Source organism: Fragaria vesca, linkage group LG7, assembly GCF_000184155.1.
Source record: "Fragaria vesca subsp. vesca linkage group LG7, FraVesHawaii_1.0, whole genome shotgun sequence".
Classification (NCBI taxonomy): Eukaryota; Viridiplantae; Streptophyta; class Magnoliopsida; order Rosales; family Rosaceae; genus Fragaria; species Fragaria vesca.
Window position 1 is genome coordinate 4,115,065 of NC_020497.1, and position 18,491 is coordinate 4,133,555.

At 37.1% G+C, this 18,491-nt stretch overlaps 2 protein-coding genes across 2 annotated transcripts; one reads left to right on the plus strand and one right to left on the minus strand.

The window, feature by feature from the left end:
- Nucleotides 1–5,533: 5,533 nt before the first annotated feature.
- Nucleotides 5,534–7,940, plus strand: LOC101300562 (uncharacterized protein At4g01150, chloroplastic-like). The gene is made up of 5 exons (XM_004306658.1): nucleotides 5,534–5,791; nucleotides 6,927–7,024; nucleotides 7,190–7,297; nucleotides 7,461–7,532; nucleotides 7,681–7,940. The coding sequence occupies exons 1-5, from the start codon at nucleotides 5,644–5,646 to the stop codon at nucleotides 7,744–7,746; spliced, it is 492 nt and encodes a 163-aa protein (XP_004306706.1). The 5' UTR covers nucleotides 5,534–5,643; the 3' UTR covers nucleotides 7,747–7,940.
- A 500-nt stretch (nucleotides 7,941–8,440) lies between these two features.
- LOC101300278 (BTB/POZ domain-containing protein POB1-like) lies at nucleotides 8,441–11,741 on the minus strand. Its single transcript, XM_004306657.1, has 6 exons — nucleotides 11,251–11,741; nucleotides 10,548–10,670; nucleotides 10,182–10,303; nucleotides 10,019–10,082; nucleotides 9,596–9,875; nucleotides 8,441–9,453 (listed from the first exon to the last, which is right to left on the minus strand). Exons 1-6 carry the CDS (start codon nucleotides 11,519–11,521, stop codon nucleotides 8,640–8,642), a joined length of 1,674 nt encoding a protein of 557 aa, XP_004306705.1. The 5' UTR covers nucleotides 11,522–11,741; the 3' UTR covers nucleotides 8,441–8,639.
- Between the last annotated feature and the right edge of the window lie 6,750 nt (nucleotides 11,742–18,491).

Consider the following 18,491-nt stretch of genomic DNA (forward strand, 5'->3'; position numbering starts at 1 on the left):
CTTAGATTCTATGTCTGATTTGTGTCGGAAACTTGTTCAAAGAAGAAAATCAGACTTTTATCCTATGATCTATAGGTTGCTTTGTTTGGTGTTGACTCTTCCTGTTTCTACTGCAACCACTGAGGGAGCTTTTTCATCCATGAATATCATCAAAAACAAACTTAGAAATAAGATAGAGGATGATTTTCTTGATGATTGCATGGTGCTTCACATTGAAAAGGAATTTGCTGAAGCGGTTGACAATGAAACGGTGATTAATGATTTTGAAGCTTTGGGGCCTCGTAGAGTAAAGTTTAGTTAGTTTTTATTTATGTGTTTGAGGGTAAGGCTTATTACGTCCCCCCTATGTATGTGTCATTTATTAATTAACTAAAATTTCTCGCATCGTTGAACAAAATTTTTTGTATGCTATAATTAGCCCAGGTGACTTTCTCATCCTGGCTCCGCCACTGGTTGAGAGTTGGAGTCGTTCTACACTTGTGGTTCTTCCTCGACACGATTTCATCATTACTGCATTAACTAGGTTCCCCAATTTGGTCAAATTCAAAACATGGAAACCTATTACCGACACCGACCTTGAGTTCTTAGCCAAAACATGTCCGCAACTTGAGACTATTAAGTTGAAGTGGCGTCAGGAAGATGGTGACGGTGGTGTCATAACCGAAAGAGGTCTAAGTGTCTAAGGACTTTGGGAAATGGGTGTCCTAAGCTGGCTGAGGTTCGAGTTTTCGGGCAAGGAAGGGTAGGGGATTCTGAAGTTGCTGTGCTTTTGGATTGTGCTGTCAACTTTAAGTGTTTGTGTTTGGGGAGAAATAGTCTGATTTCAGACTGAAGCCTTTGAAGCACTTGGGTCTGCGTCTTCATGTTCACTTGATACTTTGAAGCTGAAAGATTGTGACAACATTACGGATCGCGTATTGGGATTTTTCATAGATTATGTGCCAGGACATTATTCATCTTACATTAAACAGTTATCAGCATATATAGGAAAGACTGAAGGCTGTAGCAGCATCATCTGATCTTTATTTTTACATATAACTAGCATGCAATATTATGTGTAATACACATGAATGTATCACCAGTTAAAGCTAATAGACTCGAATTGCAGATTCTGTGCCAAAACCGGATGAACAAAGTTTGGCAACCTCAGGGAAACTACAACAATGGCACTATAATTGGGCCATTGAATGACCCAAATGTATTAACTTTCACCAATGAAGACTCAGGTGGCTTCCAAACAACTGGGATGCAACTCTAAAAGGAAATGATCGAGTTAAAAATGAGAAATCAATCTTTGTTAGATATGGTAGACCAATTATCACGTAAGCTACATATTCAAATTACTATTCAGGTTGCACATAATTGGTAAAAATTAAAATCTAATAAATGCACAAAGCAACCTTCAAGAGAAAGCAGTACTGTATACACATCTTTTGATTCACAAGGAGAAATCAATCTTGCTATATATGGTAGACCCATAATAAGGTAAATCTATATATCCAAATAATTATTGACGTTGTACATCCCTTGTACATAATTGGTTAAAAAATGAAAGCTAATACATGCACATAGCACTCTTCAAGATATCGTACACTGTATAGTTAATCTTATATATGATATTACCAAGTATATTTTACGTTTTGCTTTAATATACATGCACCAATTACATAACGTCGTAAAATTTAAATATATCCAAATAAAAGCGGTAAGAAATTAATCACCATAAAACAATCTTATCTTTGTATATAAATACATGAAGAATATGCATCACAATCAAATTTCATCATTAGTCCATTCCATTTGAAAATTGAAAATGAAGTTGGGACAAATTTATTGTGTTGTCTTGCTCCTTGCTCTAGCATTCCGTTTAGGTAATTCATTGTATTTTGGGACAAAAAAGTATGTACGGATCGTCAACAATCTGAGCAACGGAGAAAGACTTAATTACCATTGTGAATCTAAGGACGATGATCTTGGTGTTCACAGTCTTGCTGCAAATGAGCAATTTGAGTTTTCATTTCATGTCAACTTTTGGCTAACTACACTTTTTCATTGTCATCTATGGTGGAAGGATAATCATTCAAGGTTTGTTGCATTTCGAGCTAAACAAGATTTTTATGATGATTGTGGTGGAGATCATGCCATATGGACAGCAAAAAATGATGGAGTATATCTGACTCACATCAATGATTGGTCTGGAGACACTCAAAAATGTATTTATCTTTGGGGAAAGAAATGAGTATGTCTATGTATTGAATAATATGAAGCTCGATCGATGATGATGATGATGTGATCAATGTTTGTAATAAACTCCATCGATTTTTTGAACAATATAATTAATGTCTCTTTTTTGAATTAAATGATATTTCGTTTCATTAATGTCTATTTTTTAATTAATCGAAACAGATTCAGTGCACCTTGGTGCACTTGAACCAGTCAAGTGTGCTGACAGATTCACTAACAATGGTTAACGACAAAAAAGAAATCAATACCGCAGTAAAAACCAACAAACAATAAAGGCTGACTCTTTCACTCTCCACCAGAACCCAGCTTCTAGACACGCCTCCCAAGTTCGACCCCTCCCAAGTCATCTAGGTCACCGGCACGGAGGCGACGACGGCGCCTCCATCTCCTACGCTCCAGAGATCCGTCCTCTCGGTTTCTTCTCATAGAAATATCGGAGAAGACATCACCAAGGACCACACAACGGCCTTCGCATTTGTGGTCCTCCACGTCACCGTCTAGAGTTGTCTCCTTCTCTTCCGCCGCCACATCCTCGTCATTGATGTCCTCTGTGTCTGAGTGCGACCACAAGAAGGCCAAGACAATCAGCTAGACGTCTAAGCCGAAGAGAGCAAGCGAACGACGTTGGCCGTTGCAGATATATGATCGGACGAAGAAGATCAAATTGCTGCCGCTGCCGACTCTGCAAGTAGATCGAATGGCGACGTTAACACTAACACCGTTAAAGAGAATTGAGACAAAAAAAAAACATGGTAAAAGTAAGGCTAGGGTAAATATTAATTGACAATTAATACAATTTTTAAATGTTTTAGCAAGACTTTTTATCCCTATTTATTTATTATGTTAAAACGCATTAAATATGAAATTTACTTATTTACCCATTCTGAATGATGTAGATCCCATGTGCTCTTATAAAGGGTAGGCGTGTAAAATTTGCCATTAGAATTAGAATTAGGTATGGTTATCTATTTATTATTTTCATTGTTGTATTTGTAATAAATAATTTATTTTTAATTAAAATTAACCTAATTAATCGAATTACATTTTTAAAGGGAATAAAAAAGTACATGAGTCAACTAAAGTTGAATCAAAATGATCTCTTGAGATTATTTTCATTTTATCGGATTGAGCCAACTCCATTTCGTTCTATAATTATTTTTCAAATGAGCTACATTATCTAAATAAAATGTTATGTGATGATATCAAAACATATGATTCCATTACTCATACTCAACCTTGTATATTTTTTTTAGTTTTAGAATCCTACATTATTTAGATAAAATTTTGGTTATGAGTATCGTTATTTAATAGAGTACATTTGATCATGTCGATTGTGAAACATACGAATATCATAGAGACAATTATTTTGCATAGCTATTTTATCCTAAATTGTATTATGTGAAATAATTTTCGATGATAAATAATTTTAATTATTTTAATAGTGTACATATGTACTAATACACAAGCAAGAACTAAGATATTGTAGTAGCGATTGATTGTCATGGATAGACAACAAACATATTGAAGAGTAATGTGATCTTAATTATGAGACATCTTGCTTATATAAAATTTGCATCTATAATATTATGTTTATTGAGGTTTTGTTGAGAAAGTGTCGTTCAACAATAAATATAATATTATATCTGTAATATTATATTTATTGAGGTTTTATTGAGAAAGTGTCGTTCTTGCTTAAGAAAGGTCTTCCGAACAAGATTTAGTTTCTTTAATGTAATTAATAATATTATTTCGATTTTTTTTCTTTTAAAAATAAAAATCAACGATGAACTTTCAATTATAAAAATGAACTACCAAATCAGATTAATCTCTTTGATAAAAACATGTATGTAAGGGTAGAATAGCTATACCCTTAGAATAGCCAAATCAAATTAAGCTAAAAAACAAAAAAAAAAACAAAACAAAACAAATATAAGTAGAAATTTTCAAATCAATTACCAAAGTAGAATAGCTATACATGGTAAAATACATAAGGTGAATATTCAGTTTACCAAATCAGTTACGTACCAAATCAAACCAGAATAAGACCTAGTTTGGTACAACTTCGCTTTTAAACAAATCAGCTTTTATTCGAACTTTTAGATTTTATAGTGTTTGGTAAGTGAACAAAATTTTTTTTTTTTTTTTAAATTATAGTTCACTGGCAGCAGCTTTTAGAAGCAACCTGAATGTTACTTTTAAAAACAGCTGTCACTAGAAATTAATAAATTTGATCTTGGCAACACTTTTAAAACTAATATTTACCAAACAAAAAATTGTTTTAATTCACAGCTGATTATTTTCGTAGTACAGCAGCAGCAACAGTTTTTTTTTTTAAAGTTACAGTAATACCAAACTAGCCTTAAATATCAAAAGAAAATTTTCTTGTTTTTTTGGCGGTATAGGGTTTGAGGAACGAACAAGCTCCGATCCGCTAGTCCACCGCCGTCATACCACCACCACCACCACAGTTTCAAGTTTTGAACGTCACTTGATGGGATTGAAAATGAAAAGATGTCGATCGTTTTTGTCCGAGCCATGTAGTTGACTGCATTAAATGAATGATAGTGATTGGTCAGTCATAGTTGGTTCACATGCACCATGGTGCATACAAGAACTTTCGGTCAAGATGACCATTACGTATCTACCCGTCACCACTCACGATATTCAATGCTTCGTAACCCATAAATTAGAGTGATATGTATGATAGATTGAAACCTATGACTCACTTATTAAACAAGCCTACTCCTATGATTAATAACATAATTTGTAGGCTGTAAAATAAAATGATTAAAACAATCTTTGTATTTTTGCCCTTAATAGTAGGGTTTAGGGGTTTGCCAGCATATATACAAGTAATTGAGAACACCTTCAGAAGCAAACCTTCTTATTCTTTGGAAGGTTTTTGTTTTTTGTAAGTAGAGAAAACATGTACGCCGTATAAATACATGCTGACATCTCCAAACCAACATATGCTTAGAACTTATTCAAATCATCGTATTTTATTTAAAATTAATGAGTAACAAAGATTAAGATATCATCAAATACTCAGAAGACTTCAAAAATTACAAGTTATGCCTACAATACATTAGACCAAGTTGCTAGTTTTTTTTTCGATGATACCTGCTAGGGGAAAACGTCAGATTATCTTTTTACTCGGGAAGAAGAAGAGGACCTCATACGTGGATTTCCGATAGAGAGTCACCCAATCAGAAAGCCTCGGTCTTCCACGTGTCGAGCTCTCCGACGAGGAACTCTGTGAGTAGTACAGCCCACCAAGGAATAGGATAACAAATCCAAACCCAACACTTCGAGAGGAAAAAAATCGTCTGCAAAAATCAACAAAGTCAGAGACTTGAACGAAAGCAAAGCCAGCTGAGGAAAGTCTTTAACTCAATCTCAATGGCAGCGACAGCCTCCTCCATGGCGGCCACCGCCTTGTTCGTGCCACGTGTGCCCTCCACTACCGCTCGCTGCTCCGCCTTGGCTTACCTCCCACCTCGTATCTCCTCCTCTTCACCATCGTGCTTTGCCGTTAGAGCTTCCTCAGGTACGCTGATGTTTTTTAAGGTTGTGTGTGTTCGGATTATGAGCTTTTTGTCTTGTTGGGTTTTGTGGGTTGTTCTTAGATTTTGTGTTGGTGAAGTTGTGTGTGTTGGTTTTTTTGGGTGCTGAGAAAAATGTGGGAGAGTGGGAAGTGGTTTTGGGGTTCGGGTTTGTTTGAGAATTAAGTAGGCGGGTTTGAATGAGCTTATCAATCTGTTCTGGATGTAACTTTGTGCGATTTTAATTCAAGAAGTTAGCTTGTTACTGTTCTTGATGGTTTTAGAACTGAAATAGTTTGACTGAGATGAATATGAATGTGTGTACTATTATATGGGAATGTCATATATTTTCTATGAGAGAGGCAGTGATCAAGGGAATCTTGTGGATGGTCTTGAATAGACAGAAAATGGAGCTGTGGGGTAGTTAGAAAGATGGGTGTTTATTCCTGAATTTGAGTTCATTATGCTCAAGATGGGGTTAGTTATAATGTGCCTGCAAGATTTCATCTTTAGCTTTAGTTCGAAAACAGTTTCAACAGAAATTAAGGGAGGGAAGACTTGTACTGTGGTTTTTAACTGCTGTGTAGGTAGTTGTAGGCTTGTAGCTGATATACTGCATTGCAAGTGGATGAACTAAGACCAGATTTTTAACCGTCTTCTTGCGCATTAATATGCGCCAATCAGGGTGTTCATATTTTGGAGTGGGAAAATAGTGCCAGGGGGCAGGGGGTATAGTTGAATTGATGTGTGCCATGTTTCTTTGATGTTGTCGAGAAAGGTGGGACTTAAGTCCCCTGTAGTGGGAAAAAACAACAGTCGGCAAATGGACTCTGCTTGTTGATTGTTGCAACTCTGCAGCACATGCATTATGCATGTAATTAAAGATTTATACCTGAAGATGATGATCAAAAGATTTGGACTTTTGGAGTGCAATCACACTTTAGTAAACCCAGTTTCTTGGTTCATTTCGTCGTTTCTAGAGTTCCTCAGTTTAGCTCATGAGTGTTATAAAAAAATCATCTTCACTGCTTATTTGATATTTTGGTGTTTGGTTCATATTTTTATATTTGTTTCGCTCTATTAAAACTGCATCAACTGAATTTAAACTATAGCTTAAGTAAGTAAATTTATGGCTTTCAGAGTCCAGGAGGCATTCCCTTCAGATCAGAGCATCATCTTCAGAAGAGACATCCACTTCTGTTGACACTGGTGAACTAATATCAGACTTGAAGGAGAAGGTAACAAATAAACTTACTACTTTAAAGCAAGCAGCTTGTTTCAATCTGCATTTAACCTTATTTGTGTTCTTAGATTTTGCTGCGTACAGCTTCCTTGCAACTTTTCTAAAGGGAGTGAAACCTATAGTTGGTTTAAAATTATAAACTTTATGTTCTCCTCATCAGTGGGATGCAGTTGAAAACAAGTCAACAGTACTTCTTTATGGAGGTGGGGCAATAGTCGCTGTGTGGTTGTCTTCAATAATTGTTGGTGCCGTCAATTCAGTGCCACTGGTAACTTATTTCTTAAAAAGCACATCAATTTTATCGTATCAAGAATGGTGAATGCCTTTACATTCATTGATTGGATTCACCATTGTCAATTTCTCAGCATTTGTTTTTGTTACTTTTAATCAATGGAACCCACTCTGAATTGACTGATTCTCTGCTTCCTCAGCTTCCAAAGGTCCTGGAGTTGGTAGGGCTAGGATATACTGGATGGTTTGTCTACCGTTACCTACTCTTCAAGGCAAGTTTAAACCTCTCAAGTTAAAGTTACATGTAATCTCTACTAGATGAGGTTTTTATTGTGGTGTTTAATAACTAGAACTACAGCACGCATATTGGCATGTTGACCATATAATTCTAACAAGTGCAAATTCTGTTTCTGTTACCAGTCGAGCAGAAAAGAATTAGCTACAGACATTGAGTCATTGAAGAAGAAGATTGCCGGAACCGAATAGATCCTATGATTGGCTTGCAAAGGTCAAGCGTATTTATCTTAGCCATCATTTCATTGTGGTTCTATATCTCCACTGTAAGAGGCGTTTGTATCGTGTAATGTAAAATAGGTGTTCTTTTGACGATTGTTTGTTAGTCCTGTATTCCCCATACTTCATCTTTGAAATAAGATATGACAATTTTATGTCAATGTGTATGTTGGAAGTGGTGCTTACTCTTTTAATTAGATATTCTCACCGGTAAAGGTTATGCCCCTAGCGGGTTATCAAGAAACTTCTTGTGTCAATTGCCGGATGTGGAACCTTGTGCCGGATGTTGTATGGGTGCAAAGATGCATCTCTGCCTATCGGTTCCTATGTTTGTTGTCTGCTCTTTTCTTGCTGCTCTAACAGAGTAACAGACTTTGAATGAGTGATGCGTACCTTAAGCTCTTCCCAATTATGGTGTTTAAAAACTTCCGTTCTTATTCCCGGAGAAGAAGAAAAAGAAACTTTAGACAGGTCACAGAGAACTAAACCGATGTCAGATTGTGGATTTAATGTAAGGAATCGTGTCATAGACAACCAACGGAAACAGCTGTGTGGTGTGGTCTGCTTTGGCTACTTCCGATATAGTAATAGATAAGGAGCAGTATAACTTTTGAGTTCCAAGCCTGTTAGAACGGTTTGAATACATGTTACGGTAACAAGAGATCATCACTGGAATGAGAAGCAAATACCTCTAATCATATTTAAGCCTCAAGAAGTCATCTGTTCAGTTATTACAGTGCCTTCTCCAAGTTGGAAGAGAATGGCGGTACAAGCAAAAGACAACAAGCAACCAAAAGGAAATGGTCAGGCGTACTCATTGGAATACATAATCAAAGTACTACAACTCAACAACCATGGTTGAGAGGTCAGTGCCTGATAGTAAGTTCCGCTCTAAGATGGAGTACACCATTGATGAAGTAAAGACTGTCATCAGCCATGAAGTTAGTCCATGGAATGGCAAATAGATTTCTGTAGCCAACTGCCTTGCCCCCAGTAAATGTGTAGTTGCCTTTGTATTTGCTAAGAAATTCCTCCGTTGGCTTTGATCTCGCAGCAAACTCGTAGTCCACCGCAAAACTCACTGACCCCTTCTCCTGCATCCCTAAAAACAGCCCAAAACAATGGAAAGAACTCTGCTGGTCCATGTTGCAATGCGCAGAGAGGAAGAACCCTTGTCCACCCAAGTGGAATGCCTGAGAATACACCCGTCCGGATGGGAATAAATTTGCACACTCCTCCCGCTTCAAGTCCAGGTACACCACACACTGCTGCCTGGGAAGGTCAAATTCCACCACCTTAACCGGGCGATATTTGTATGCCCGTTCCACAAAGCGTCGATTCAGGGTACCAGACTCCTCTGCTGCAAGGATTCGCTGCCGATGTGGAGCCTCAGCCTTGAAGAAGAGAGCCTCAAGCACAAGCTTGGATGCAGCCTCATGGTCAAAATCATTACAGGTTAAGACTTTCTTTAGCTTTCGACAAGTCATGTATGGAAAGCGAATGTAGCGTGCAAGTCGAGAACCCAAAATTTCTCGCCGTTCCTCCAGTTTTGAGTAGTGAGTCCTGGACCATTTCAAGACAAAGTCATATACAGCATCCTCTGATGCGACTTGGAGATCATCACTTGATACAATTGCCTCGATTCCAGCTAGGGGTAAGGCCATCACCTCATCTATAAACCTGGTCAGAAGAATCATACATTAAGAATCCAGAACCGCAAAAAACTATGACCTTTTCCAGGAAGCAAACAACTTCCACCAAAGAGAATAATAGTAATTAAGAATACCCTTTGGAACATCAAGATGAACTACAATAAACTTACTTGCTTATGTCCTTATAACGAGCAGCAAGGTACTGCTTTGCTGCATCAGTCAATGCCTGGACTGCTTCAGCCATTAGGACACTGGAAGGAAGCTCTAGATAAAGCAAAGCAGACTCAGGTGTCATGGGAATATTACGCAACAGCCGGCTACAATGTCTCATGCACGAAGCAACCTCAAACTTGTCAGCAGCCATCAGTACATCCAGCAAACCAGGAGCCGTTGTGGTGTTTAAGGTACTACTGTACATGAAATTGAGGAGCTCCATCAGGGCAGCTTCTTCTGCACATATGAAAGTAAGAAGAACAACGTCAGACATTTTTGTTGGGAATAATTCATAGATTTGATATTTAGATGGCAGCAAAGCACTAACAAGTACTTAATATATATATAAAACAAAATAAGCTGCTGATATCTGTACTTGCCTGAGGCATTGATTCGCAAGGTCACGTGTCGCTGTTCAGATTCCCTCATCCCATTTGAGAAGAGCTGCATAATGTTACGATCAAAGGAGAAATAAGATATATATTCAGTGATGATAAGTTGATAAGGGTTTGTAATGGGAACAAACAGCTGGTGGCTATTCACCTTATAGAAAAATGGACTCTTTGCTGCCAATATTGGAGAACTGATGTGTAATGTTTTGATTCTCACAACTGTAGAACAATCCATTCCCCAGTCTGAGTCAATGCTGTTTGCACCCTCATCTCCTACAAGAATACAAGTTCAAATTTGAATCAGTTTCATGGTCATGTTATAGGAATTACAACGTAGAACCCTGAATTGGACTATTAATTTTACTGGCAGCAAGAGAGAAAATGTTAATCCATACAGATGCAAGTGACCTTTAGACACCATCAAGATTATATGTTTATATAAGAGATGTTGTTGATGTATGACCACTTACTTATCCTACGTTTTAACACCAACACCATATGAGATACATTTCAGTACCTGAAGGTGATTCTTCAACCATAGCAACTGCATCTTCATCTTGATTTTCACAGGGTTCATCATCCATATCAGGTTGATTGTCATTCAAGATTTGCTCCTCCGGACAGTCAGAGAGCTCCACAACTGAAAACACAAAGATCTAAAACATTAACCAACCGCCATAAGAACACATCACGTATAAACAAAAGGCATGATATGGCGATGAATGAAACATGCATGTGATTGAACAGTACCCTATTAGCAACAATTCCAAACAAACTAACTGATAAAATCCCCCAAATTAGACATCAACACAAATTTGAACAAACAAATCACAAATCACAAACTCCCATACTTCACGGTTTCAATAGTTCACGGGTCAAACCAAGCAAGCTAGTCTAGTGCAGTCATATGGCTCCCTAAAGTCAAACAAGGCAAACCAAACAAAAGGCATATCCCAATTTTCATATCAAAATCCCATTTTCACAATCTTCTCATCACCCAATCAAATCAAACAACGAAATGAAATGAACACAAACCCTAGACCAGTAATCAAACTATCCAAATTCATCGAATTCAAAATTGATTGAAGCCTCCATCTCCAAATTTCAATTCTTGTAACCTAAAAACCAATTTTCAATTCAATTCCTGAGCTTTCCGAGCTAAACGAAACCCTAAAACCCCAAAACGCATCGGAAATATGACAGAGAGAGACACATACCGCCGATTTCCTTCTTGAAATCCTCCCTCCGCCGCTTGCGGTGGCGAGCCCAATCGGCGATACTAGTACAGGCCTCGGAATCGGGCCTGGACTCAGGCGAATCCCCCATGATCTCGATCCGGAGCAACCGGTCGGAGAAGTTACTGTCGTTGAAGGCGAAGGCGAAATCGGCGTCGGTGGACGGCGTCACCGTGCGCGCGACGGCGGCGAACTCCGGCTCCATCACCGTGGCGGTTCTCGGGTCGAACAGATCCGTGTTGTTCAAATCCTTCATTTCACCCCCAAAACGACGCCGTAGCAGACCAAACCAAGTAGAGAGAGAAACGATGACGATGACGATGACGATGACGATGATGATGGAAGAGAGAGAGAGAGAGAAGGAAGGAAGAGGAGAGGGTCTAGAAAGTGGTGAGATTGAAGTGGAAGAGGGCTTGTTCTCTATTAGAGGAGATAGAGAAGAAGACCGACTACCCTCTCTTCTTCTTCTTCTTCTTTCTCTCAACCCTCACACCGTTTTGGGTTGGGTTTTGTTTGTTACTTGCTACAACTCTTTTTAATTATTTTTCCTCTATTTTGGGGTTGTTGCCATCTGCCTCTTGGATTTTCTTCTCTGTTTTTTCCTTTTATTTTTCTCTCTTTTCTAGAAAAACAAATTAGACTTTTCTTTAAGAAATTGACTTTTTTTCTTCTTTTAATTAAAAAAAATTATCAGAAAAAATGCACTCGCTCAGTACCATTTGATCTAACAGCAGAGTCTCCCCTTAATAAGTGAGAGATTATGAGTTTGACTCAGAAAACTGTAATATTTATCCGATAAAAAAAAATGCATTTTAATTAAAGACACTAACACATTAGACTAAGATCTAGAGATCCAATTGTACATAAACAAATGATAGTTTGTTTTGATTTTAAAGAAAACAAAAGAAGTTTACGTTGTTTTGATGGTAGCTAGAAGGTGTGTGTGTGTGACAAGTCAATTAAGGTGGGTATGGGAACTAAGGCATGATGTCTCATATGAAATGGGATTTGTGATATTATTTGGGGAGTGTTGGTTGATTGTGCATCTCTTGATGTTGAGATTTTTCTACATCAAGAAAATACACGGAACGTCTTAATATTAAATAATTAAGGTCAGACCAATACAATAAGTTAGATAACATGTTTGATTTTTCAGTTTTATTTATATTAGAACCGGAAAAATATTGAATTCAAAGAATTGAGTGATACACGCTAACCACGTAAATTATGAAAGAAGAGAAGAGAGAAGATGATCACTCATTTCTTTCTTCTCTTCTTTTTTTCCCCCTAAAAGGGTATCAATATAATTTTTTGCACATCCTATTTAAAAATAATAATAATTAGAAGTAACTATATCAAGAAAGAAAAATCGTTTAAATTGCAAGTATTAATTCAAGTCATCATTGAGTCGTTTTTATAGCAATCAGCAAGGTAGTTCAAACAGTAACCTAACATTAATTTCATCCAAGAGGATATCATAAACGTTTTTGGTAATGAACTGTAGTTACTATAAAGATCGGTTAATTAAGTTAGCTAAATCACATGAAACACAGAGCACCTTTTTTAGAAGGAACAAGCAGTAAATTACTGTAACGAGGTTCTCTTCCAATTTCTAAAATCTGGGTTTTTCTAGCTAACTTCTCCTTCCACCAAAAATTGACTAGATATATTATAGTTGTTGTCTTTCCACCATTGCGAGGGTTCGGGATCAAAATCACTATCAAGCTAGGGAGCCTTACCACTCAGGTTCATATAATATTTGAAGGTTTGAAGGGTCCAAGGATCTTGACCGAAAAAAAAATAAGGGTCCAAGGATGCCTTCCAAAAATGCAAATGGAGACTATAAAATGAAACACGACCAGAAAATACTCAATAAAACTAAGGATTTGATGTGATGCATGCTTCTTTTATTAGTTTAAAGGTTCAAATCATTATTCCTTAATCTGAATTAACAATGCAATTTGGGCGGCCGGCCGGAACTGGTCCTTACACTTCTTCCGGGTCAAGTCTACCGAATCCGGCTGAGATATTGGCCCGGTCTACTTCTGTCAAAGAGAATGCTTCCATAGTAGAGGACGTATTTGTAGTCTTGTATAGTTGTATTTATATGCATGCAACTATGCAAGGTTCTCTTTCCTTTTCTTTTTCTTTCCCCATCTCCATCTTTGATTGTGGAAGAAGATACCAACTTGTGTCACAGGTTAATTTGGGGGACTTTCAATGCCACTTACTAGTCAATATGTACCATGAGCTAACTTGTTAGGTGATGATCGAGCATACACGCCCAACAATCCATACAAGCACTCGGCTCCGAATTCGAACTCGTATTCGGTATTCCTAATTCAGGGTGCCTTTCTTTTGCGGCCACCAAACTTCCTGTAAAACCCTAATTTGTATGTCTGTCACATAAGGTAGGAAGGTAGGAATGAAATATGTTTGATATCATGTGGGCAAATTTGCAGAAAGATACATAGGCGAAAAACCAAATATTACGTTTTGTGACTCCTTGTTTAGGCATCCTATTTGGATCTATGATCGGTATACTGCTTGTGACGAGGAGAACTATATATGGAGAATCAAGTACTAGCATGTTGCCATCAAGCTTGAGTTTTCATCATTCTTAAATCTGGTCTCCCGGCTTTAAGTTCTACATATATATAATCGAATGTAAATAATATCACTATGTATTCTCAATACAAAAGCTCATAAAAGAGTCACCACAAAGTCAGATATGGATTTAATAAATAAAAAAAAGCTTACGAGCTCGAGAATTTGAAATTCAAACGGATTTAAGTTTCGAAGTGGAGAGCTTGGTCTGAATTCTTGAACCTAGTTCTTAAGAGACCAAGATTTAATTTTAGCACAATCTTCAAATATGAACTCATAACTTAAGATACATACAAAGTCTGATTTCGGAATCATGCATTAATTTGACGTACAAGTTTTTCATGCCTTGCATCAATTAGAATCTTGCTTTAGGTTAGTTAATTATTAGTAGCTATCTTAATTACTTCTCGTTTTGCATATACAAGTTAAGAGTAATATGTGATTACTTCTGCGTCAATTCTAAATTGTTAGAGTAATATGTAATTATTTCGGGTTTATTTTTGGGTCTGAAAAATCTAAATTGTAAACTAAAGAATCTGAGGTACTTTGTGCTCGGAGTTCTAATCATATCCGGGGTCTCCTTTTCATTTGTTATCATATGGAGCATGTCTGTGGCTTACATTTTGGGGATCCATCAGTTAATAATATTTGGACTACAGATCAAGCACAAACGTAGGATACCTTAGAATTAAGCTTCCCCAATCTGTTTTGTCTAATTCTCTAAAATTATCTAGGGGATGAATGAATACACAGAGAGCAGTTCTTCACTCTCGATCAAAACCCAGCTTGCTCCATATATGTCGAGCACTCCAAGCTAGGCTTCAGAGATATTCGTTTGTTGAAAACACCGGAAGAAGCTATGATCGAGGGCGATGATATTGCCGAGGGCATGCTTCTTTCTCAGCTCATCGATTTCAGTTACAAAGGATGATAGGCTCTTCCTCGTAAGCTTGAACCAAAAGGTAACCGAGAAGAGTGCTAGCTATATCGATCCCGATCGTCATCATCACCTCTACCAGAGCAAACTGGGTCTGAAAAATCTAAATTGCAATTGAATTTTATCTACTGGTTTTTCTTTTTCTGTTGAGCAATTAATAACTTGGTGCTTGAATCTGTTGTGTCTTATTACAATAAACTCAAATCGGTTCGAAATTTCTTCACATTAGATAGTGTCGGATATTACGCTGAGGCGTAATAGATTTCCAGATTTTGGAAGGCCGCTCGTTTAAAGGATAGAGAATATATGATGAAAATAGAAGGTATTACATTCACGTTGCTAGATATGTACAAGTACATCCACCTACATAGGATCGGATAAGAAACCGTATATGATCGAGTACTTGATCTACGTATATGATACGTATTAATTTTCACTTTCAGAATTGGAGCTAGCTACTGTCTTTGAAAGAAACGAGTCAAGCTTGATTCCTATACTTAACAGATGTAGAAACACCCTTTGGATCTGCTTGCATGCCTCAGATAGATTTTCAGGTCATTCCAGCATCAGTTAGTTTCTGATATATCCTGCAACTGCCAAACTCACAAAAACAAATCACAGATTCAGAGGTTAAATAAGATTAAAAGAACAAGGAAAAGTAAAGCAGATCGAGAACCCCAGATTGAAATCTCAAACAGACGTTTCAGATCCATATAGTATCCATATCAAGTGAGAGAGGTCACTAATAATGAGAGCTCCCTTCAATCCAATCAAGGAAATGAGAAGGAAATCTCTGCTCCTAGGTCATGCAAACCCTTAAGCTGCGCATTAGTGTTTCATTATCCTGCGCAACCCAGAGGTATTCATGAATTAGGAGCAGTGTACACCATCTCTACTCCTGCATTTGGACCGAAGGAAGCTCTCATCTCTCTATACCCCAAATGACCTAAACAAAAGAGGGAAGAAGAAACTACTGTGGTACTGGTTCAGCAATGAATCTGAAGGGGTCCTTAAATAGGAATAGAAGTACTGAGTAGAAGAAGAAAAAAACTGCAGTAGGTGAGAAAAGGATAAATGGGGTAGATAGAGAAATAACTATAGTCATCAATGGCTAACCCGAGGGCAATCTGTGAGTTAGATTTTTCTCAAAATTTCGGACAGAAGTGTGAGGCATGAGGTTGGTTTTGGAAAGAGTGAACGATAATGGTAAACAATCTGAGGGTAGCTAGGGCATCTCTCTTTTTATATTTCCCTCTTTTTGATAAAGCGGTGAGAAATGGAGACAATTTTCTGGAAAAGCTAGATTTTTGGTACTCCTTTTGGATTTGTCTGGATCATGCAGGCCATGTAAAATCATGGATTAATAAATAAAGATAAAAAAAATCAAGTGATTCATAATCAATGGTAATCAATTGTAACAAACTTTATAAATTAACAGGTTACGAAATTATAAAAGCATCGATACGTTACGATAGTACGTTTCGTAAGATTCCGGATTTAGCTACTTTTCTTTCTTTCGGTTATATTTTTTTGAATTGAAGTTAATCGAGTGTTTTGTTCACCATTTTGTATGTATCATATATATCGTGACAACTGTGTGGTAGAGAAAAATATAGAAAACATGCATACATTTATTTGATGAGTTATATTGATTTTTATTTTATTTTTCAAAATAAAAAATATCATTCATATATAATTCCGTGGAATCCAAAGATGGGTGAAAGATATGTAATATAGGGAATTGTAAAACCATTGATACGTTACTACGTTTGGTAATGTTTCGGTTCTACGTTTCTTTCAGTTATATTTTACTGAGCTGAAGTTAGTCGAGTCCCTATCGTTTTTTATCATATAAATCGTGACAACGTGTGATAGAGAAAAAAAAATAGAAGCATGTTATTTCTTTGATGAAGAATTACCTTGATATGTTTTTTTCTTTTTCAAAAAATTATCATTCATATTTAATTTTGTGGAGCGATCCAAAGATAGGTTGGCATTTATATTTTATACCGTGCACCGACAATGCTTAGGTGGGTGATGGCCCTTAATTTGTTGCCAATTTGCCATGTTGCTCCTTCTAATCCTTACTCTATATCTTAGCAATTTTTTTTTTCTCTCTTTCCTCATCGAAAAATTTCTTGAAAGAGTGTTTATATCCATTTCTCCAAAATTAAGTTCTTAAAGGAGCTAGAGGTGTTAATCAGTATATCGTTGTTGGTCGCAAGATAATCGAACACCAGGGAATAGTTGGTTTGAGAAAATTCAACACAGACTTTGCTGCAAGGGCGGATCTATGCACAAGGCTGTATAGGCTGAAGCCTAGACAGAATTTGAACTGAAAAAGTCTCAAGTATAAGTACGTATATGTATATCTGCCATCAGCCACGAACCTTCAACTTCTAACCTCCATAATCTTAGCTTGGCTATTACTAAAAGGCACAAATTCCTCGAATCCAGCAATCTAGCTTCTTGGTAGTTTCTCGACTTCTCCAATTGCATACATGTTCTTCGTTTCGGGTCACCAAAACGAAGTTTTCAGCGTCGATGTGTGGAAGGAGGTGAGAGCGAGATTGATGGAGAAGATTTGTGGCTATGACTAAAGTGGCGCCAATTAAAGACGATATATATCTAGCTCCATTTCACCACTCTACTTCCTATGGTGGGTAAGAGTAGCATCAGCGGGCGAGAGAAATATGAGTTTCTAAGGTTTTTTCTTTACACTACAGAAGAAGAAAGTATAATATTCCAATTCCTGATGTACTGTAACAAATAAAGGGTAAGATTGAGCAGTTAAGGAGTTCATCTCCAATCCAATCTTATAACAATCTAATCCAATTCTGTATATCTTTCCAATCCATTCTAATTCATAGGGTATGTTGTCCATCTCAAGCACAAGCTGTGCCTCACGACTGATTTTCGGAAGTAAAAAAAAGAAAGAAAAAAATGTATTAATTAGCCTAGACGATTACCAGATCCTAGATCCGCCATTGCTTTGCTGTCATATGCACTAACCTCATTAATTCATATGAAGTGTCTAGGAAATAGTAAGAGTGTGAGCTTAAAATTCCACATAAAATAGGGCAGAAATTTCTTGCTTACATAGTTATGCAGTGATTCCATACGTCCATGGCTAGTACAAATTAGGTAGTCAATCAACCTGAGCAAGCTAGGATGTAATTTTACGTAGTTAGGTAATCAATCAATTATCAATGAATGGGTTTTTTGACACCCTCCACTACAACAATATGGAGCGAAGGTCATACATCTTGTGTAACCTTTAGTGGTGTTGCATTTTCCCATAATTAAGTATGACAAGTGAAGGTATTAGTGGAGTATGAGAAAAAAATGATACATATGTGTGAATTGTAACATCTCTAAAGATGTGTGGCCTTTGCTCCATATTGTTGTAGTGCTCGGTGCATACATTCATAATTTGACATATGAGTTGTGGCTATCTCATACTCGCACATATCCAAGAAGCTAACTTCAAGCAAATTAATGGGACTCGCACACATATCTCATACTGCGGATACAAAGTAATGGGTATATTACCACAACATCAAGCAAATGCCACATATCTTGTGTGGGCAATAGTGGTGTTGCAATCTTATAAAATCTTATATATGTGGTAATTTCCTCTTATTCTTCACTAATACTCTTATTTGCCACACTTATGAAAAAA

Bases quoted from the DNA above. Each gene is read 5' to 3' on its own strand.
- LOC101300562 (XM_004306658.1), top strand. From the start codon at position 5,644: ATGGCAGCGACAGCCTCCTCCATGGCGGCCACCGCCTTGTTCGTGCCA. The intron at 5,792-6,926 runs GTACGCTGATGT...TATGGCTTTCAG, and splicing joins TGCCGTTAGAGCTTCCTCAG to AGTCCAGGAGGCATTCCCTT. The intron at 7,298-7,460 runs GTAACTTATTTC...CTGCTTCCTCAG, and splicing joins CCGTCAATTCAGTGCCACTG to CTTCCAAAGGTCCTGGAGTT.
- LOC101300278 (XM_004306657.1), bottom strand. From the start codon at position 11,521: ATGAAGGATTTGAACAACACGGATCTGTTCGACCCGAGAACCGCCACG. The intron at 10,671-11,250 runs GCGGTATGTGTC...TTGTGTTTTCAG, and splicing joins GGATTTCAAGAAGGAAATCG to TTGTGGAGCTCTCTGACTGT. The intron at 9,876-10,018 runs GCAAGTACAGAT...TCATATGTGCAG, and splicing joins CTTGCGAATCAATGCCTCAG to AAGAAGCTGCCCTGATGGAG.